This window comes from Talpa occidentalis, unplaced genomic scaffold, assembly GCF_014898055.3.
Source record: "Talpa occidentalis isolate TD23 unplaced genomic scaffold, MPIMG_talOcc4v2.1, whole genome shotgun sequence".
Taxonomy (NCBI): Eukaryota; Metazoa; Chordata; class Mammalia; order Eulipotyphla; family Talpidae; genus Talpa; species Talpa occidentalis.
In genome coordinates this window covers 112,326,981-112,332,980 of record NW_026555331.1, presented here as the reverse complement: position 1 = coordinate 112,332,980, position 6,000 = coordinate 112,326,981, and the positions used below count along the sequence as shown (strand labels likewise).

General features: G+C 32.8%; 1 protein-coding gene across 3 annotated transcripts in view; it reads right to left on the bottom strand.

The window, feature by feature from the left end:
- The window catches only part of SLC25A40 (solute carrier family 25 member 40), a 27,919-nt gene continuing 21,919 nt past the window's right edge, over positions 1 to 6,000 (bottom strand). For 2 of the 3 annotated variants that reach the window (XM_037510504.2, XM_037510493.2), the window contains 3 exons: positions 4,107 to 4,188; positions 625 to 705; positions 1 to 255 (listed from right to left, as the gene is read on the bottom strand). In XM_037510504.2, coding sequence (XP_037366401.1) covers positions 143 to 255; positions 625 to 705; positions 4,107 to 4,188 — 276 coding nt within the window. In that variant the 3' untranslated portion in view covers positions 1 to 142. The remainder of the gene's footprint in view (positions 256 to 624; positions 706 to 4,106; positions 4,189 to 6,000) is intronic. The other variant, XM_037510524.2, reaches the window with a different exon arrangement.

Sequence of the window (6,000 nt, the reverse complement as noted above, 5' to 3'; positions counted from 1 at the left end):
TTAGAGGCAAAGTAGAAATTAATATTCACTTAAATTGAAGGAAATACAAAGTCATGAAAGATAATGATGAAAACAGTTTTTGCCTACGAGTCTCCACCTTATTATTTGGCTATGGTTGTTATTTCAAGTTGAAATGGCATCACTAGTATTGCTGTCTTTGAGCATTCTGTTTCTGGAAGAAAGACTTTCCAAATTCATATGTACTGATCATAATGGCACAAGCAGGAGCAATTTTAATTAAACGAGGAATTAAGCCTGAAAAGAAGAGAAAAAAAGCAGAATGTTACCTTTAAAAAAGGCAATTTATGTGGCTTCATTCTGATAATGATATAATGAAATGAAATAGTATATAAAGTTTTGTGTGATAAGCTGGTAGCAAAGAAAGACCAAACTGCTCACTCCCAATTTTAGTTCAATTCCATGTTACTTTATGTGAAAATTTTCTCTTATCAATAGCAAATCTATTGTCATTTAACTTTTTTTTTTTTAACTTACAGCAAAGATGTTTAGGAGGAAATCATAAACGTGGAATGTTTTCAATAATTTCCTGCTTAAAGCTAATTCAGGAAGGTGTAAACTTTAAAAATGTTGTATTCAGTGATTTGGTTAAATAAGTATTTTTACCTGTAAATAATCCAGAAAGTCCATTCTTAGCAACAATGTTCTTCATTATAGCCCAAGTTGACATATGCAAAGGCATAGAAACTAAAATTAAAATAAAGAAATACTATCATAAATTGCACTTAATTTCATATATAGATAATACATATAAAATAATGTTTATTGCCTTTGGGTGTATATTACTTCATTATAATAAGAACAGATGTGTTTGTCTAAAGAGCTTTAAATATTCTAGTAGTTTAATTCATTATAAGAAAAATCAGGAAAAAAAGGCTACAAGTTTAAAGGTTTATAGGACTGGATGCAGTTAAGGAGTTATCTATAGAACAGAAGGCTTCTTCTGAATTGATGTTTGTTTTTTAAGTTGTGGTCATCCTTTATGTTTTTCCCATATCTTTCTCAATGATTTTTAAGTCTTTTACAAGATACACAAAAACTTCTATTGGGTTGCCAAAGCCAAAGAAAAACCAAAATTTAATTTTCATTACAACATTAAAATTTTTTTTTCTAAATGAAGTTCTGAGGAAAATAGATCTTTCTCCTTAGTAAGGACTCAGTTTATTACAACCACTCTGAATAGATATAACGGTCTTAAAATAGATTAGTCCTGCCTCCTCCAGGACTGATTTATCCTTTAACAATAACATCTCACATAGGTGCAACCATTCAAATATTGGGAACATAGTAAGAAATTAAATTTAAAAAAAAAGCCCAGCAAAAATAGGTGTCACTGGGCCTCCCCGGTGGCGCAGCGGTTGAGCGCTGGGTTGCGAAGTTGCCCGCGGCCGCTGGTTCGATCCCCGGCTGCTCCCCGGCCACCGGCGGAAGATCCCACATGGCGCGCAGACCTCTCCTGCCGCCCGCTGCTCCCCTCAGCAGTGTACTTCAGTCCTTCTGCCTGCTCTGCTCCCCACTCTGGCTCTGGTGAATTCTCTCACCCTCCCGCGCTTCTGACTGTACCCAGTGCATGTATAAACAAAACAAACAAACAAATAAAATAAATAAATAAAACATGCCTCTATAAAAAAAAAAAAATAAGTGTCACTGAAGTTCAAACATATGTTTATGAATGAGTCAGATGTTCATACACAAAGTTCACTTACCTTCATTTTACATAATAATTCCAAACAGTTGGTTTAGCTCAGAGACTAAATTCAATACATTTATTTTACTTATTTTTTGCTAAGGAGCAGGTCACTACTTTGTGAAAAACGTGACAGTTGACAAGCTGAAGATTTCAAAGTTTTGGTTTGAGATCAGCAATTCTGCTCCTAGGTATCCACTAAGACTACAAAAACACTAAAGGGATATATATGCACTCCTGTATTTACTGAAGCACTATTTACTATAACCAAGTTAGGAAGCAACCTAAGTGCCCAAGGGCAGATGAGTGGATTAAGATGTGGTATACATACACTGTGGTATTCTCCTCAGCTATAAAAAGGAGATGAAACCTTGCCAGGTGTGACAAAATGGATTGAGCTTGAGGGAATTATGTTAAGAGAAATAAGTCAGAAGGAGAAAGACAGCTATCTGATGGTTTCACTCATGAAATAAAGAGAAATGAAACAAAGAGTCAGACAAAACCAACCCCAAAACAAGCCCTAGAAATGACTGTAAAACTGAAGCTACCAGTGAGGGTGAGGAGGAAGAACAAAAGAGGACTCAGTGGGCTATGGTGGAGGACTATGGGTGCCTTTATGGGAGTATGGTCTTAAAGCTAAAAAGATGTGCTCCTATGCCTGAATCATATACGGTAAATTGTAAACCAATGTTACTGCAATAAAAATATTGCATAAAGAAAATAAAATAGAATTATCAACTGAAGTAAGCCATGGCAGAGCTCTGATGGAACCTGAAAAGTATCTCTTGCCTTGAGTCCCAAAGGGCTATTCCTACCACTAATAAGCAACTTCTTACACTCTAAGGAAAAAGTTTGATTAAATATTTCAAGCATATAAAACAATAAACATTCATTTACTGGCCATTCAAATTTATCAAATCTTAGTTGTATCTTTAGCTACAATTGAATGCACTGTATATCCCTTCCCAATCTTATCCTTTCCTTATGTCCAAAGAGGCAACCAATCTCCTCTTTTTTATTGTTCACAAGCGTGTTTCAACTTTTACTACATCTGAACATACTCATAAACATACCCAAAACTGCACTCATTTTTCATACTTTTATAATGTATTTTTAGGATTATCTCTCTTGGCAAATATTGCTATATTTTATTTACTTTAATTGCTGTATAATACTGCATTATATGGATTATCACAGTTTACCTATTTCCCTATAACAGAACATTTAGGTGGTTTCTTGCTTTTGGGATTAATGATGCTTCAGTGAATATCCTTGTATACTTCTCTAGGACACATATTTGGGAGTGGAAGAACCCTCCCATTTTGATTATGAACTCTGATTACTTCCAGGTTTTAAAGACTATAATACGAGAAGGGAGTAGGACTTTGATAAGTCAAGGACAAAGCTGTCACTGGTATTCATCAGATTTATTTCAGAGGTCTGTAATCAATGTTTTTTTCAATACCTATTTTACTTGGTATGTAAAACATTATTCAGATGGGTTAGGATAATCTATATTATAATAGGCTTAGTACAAGGCTTATGTGACAAATTTTGTAATGGATATTTCAAATGGGTGTACTATAATTTCTATAGATAATGACAGAGGGGATCTAATGGAAGCCACTAAAAGAAATTTTTGTAATAGATGAAATTACAGGTTACAAAGAAGTAAAAACAGGGGATAATAAGTGGAAAACAACTTATCAATAGAAGATAAGCTAAAAAATAAACAGGAAAAAAAGAATTGTAGATGCATACTAATGAGACAAAACAAAAGAAAAAGGTTTCCTACTAATTTCCTATTCTTCACCCCGTATGCCTAGATTTATTTGAAAGGATACTCTCATAATTCAATCTTCTATATAGCTGTTATGAGATTTAACAGAAGCCAGGTCAAAAACATAGATTGTAAAATTTCTTAAATTTCTGTGTGTGTTCAGAGTATTTTTTTTCTGGCATTCCATTCTAAGTTTATTCATTAGTTAAATAAAGTTAAATAAAGAATAAGGCTGCAGAGGGGGAAAATATTTTTCTTGTTTTTACATATTGCTAACAGAATTTGGAAAGAAAAGAAACATTTTCATAGTATCTTGTTAAGCTTTAAATTAATTAAACTTACATTTAGCGGGCCTCCCTGGTAGAGCAAGGGGTTAAGCACTGCACTGTGAAACAATCCACAGTCTTTGCAGCACGAGTTCAAACCCGGCTGGCCAGCGAACAACCCACATGGTGAAGCAGACCTCTCCTGTCTCACCCGCTGCTCCCCTCAGCAGTATATTTCAGTCAATCCGCCTGTTCTGTTCCCCACTCTCTCTGGTGAATCCTCTCACCCCCCGCATCTCTGGCTGGTACCCCAGCTCTTGTATGCATAAATAAATCTTAACAAAATTAAACTTACTTTTAGGATTTTCATATATCCAAAGCTGTGTCTGCTTTTGTGTTTTTACCACATCAAATGGCAAAGTTACAATAGCTGCAAACTATCAAAAAGTAAAATTGATTAATTTAAATCTACCTTTAAATTCTTCCTAAAATATTTTTACATTCTTCTATTGCACATTACCTAATAAGGATGCTAATGAAAATCATAGCTAAATAGCAACTTAAACTAAAACCAGATATATTCAAAGAGAAGCTTTTATTAAATAAAAACGCCACTGAGGTATTTCTCCCAAAATTCAGAAGTTGGTGAAAAATATTAGAAAAATTTGCCTATTTTCTTAAGGTCACACAACTACTTAGTGACAGAGTCAGAATTCCAAGACCTCTGACTCCAAAACCAGTATTGAAAATTTCTGATATTCTTCTACACATGAAGTATAATACAAACAAAAGTATTCCAGTATCTAGTGAGAACTGAAAATTTTTCAGCAAACATTTTAAAAATAGAATAAAAAATGAACTTTGAACTTTTAGTTCTATATACCTTTTCTTTATGGGTTTCAACATGCCTATTAAGTTTAGTTCCAAAAGTTCACAAACTACATTTAAAAAAAAATCTCAAAATGAATCAACAATTACCTTCACAGTGCCCCAATGAAGCAAAGAAATTTTTTAAAGAACAGTCTTCAAGTACCTCATATATTTGGTATAATAGCCATCCATACAAAGTAAAACTGGTCTCTATTTGTTTGCTTCCCAACTCACATTTGTCAAAACTTAATAAAGTGCCTCTTAAAAATCACCTGTATTTTATTTCACTTTAACAATGCTTAAGTTCTTGAAATGAAATCAGTTTCAAAGATATCAGTTAAGATAAATTGAATTTTTAATTCTCCATCTCTACAATCTAACATGTAGTAGAAAAGGGTAACAACAATATAATGTAAAACTCTGATACTCTGTAAAATGATATAGTTTAGCCTATTCTGTTTTCTGGCTCAAAGCCTAGACATCACAATGATGTACTTCTTCTATTGCAGACATTTTTATTCAAAGACTGTCCAAAGGCTGTTAATAGTAATAGATTACTAAAATTTATTTTAATAATTTTTCTATGTTAAACTAAAAAATAAAATAGACAACTTTCCTTTATATTACTAGAAAGCTGTTATAACTTCCTGAAGTCATTATTCAACAACAGTAATGGCTTTTTTGGATCAACAGGCTTATAACCACCGGCCTTAATTTCACAGATTTCAAACCTAGAGATATTCCTAGCATTTAAATTCAACTGTAGTGTCTTTCTTAGCCTAGGTTCTCTGATGCAATTGTTCTTATATTTTTCTGAAGGTATCCAACACTGAGCTTATGCTTCTTTCACTTTTGTGGTTTTTTTTTTTTTTTATGGTTTAATAATAAGCACCTCTCTGTGAATCATCCTTCACATTCATTTTATAAGTGTGTAGTTATAAGAAAACTCTTCATGCAAAGATCATGGTGATATGAATCTCCATAAAGGAAAGCCACCACATGACTTTTCATTATTTGGAAGAGTGGGAAAAGGTGAACTCTCTACTACCCAAAAATGGTCATTTGAGATTGCTCCCACTGATAGTGATTTTTATTAAAACTCTTCTAAGAAGTATTTAATTTCTTAAAAATGTTTCCAAAGAAACAAGAATTAGCATGAGAGGATAAAATTAATTCTATTCAATCTGTTTATACATATGTAATGGAACTTCATGAAATAATTTTTTTTTTATTTCATGATATACTGCCTAACAAGATCTAGCAATTTAATGAATGAATGGCTAAATACTTTGAAAATAAGAAAATACTATTTAAACTGTTATCATTATCATGAACTGTAATGCCTTAAATAAAAAAGGCTTTTAGAAAAATATAATAAT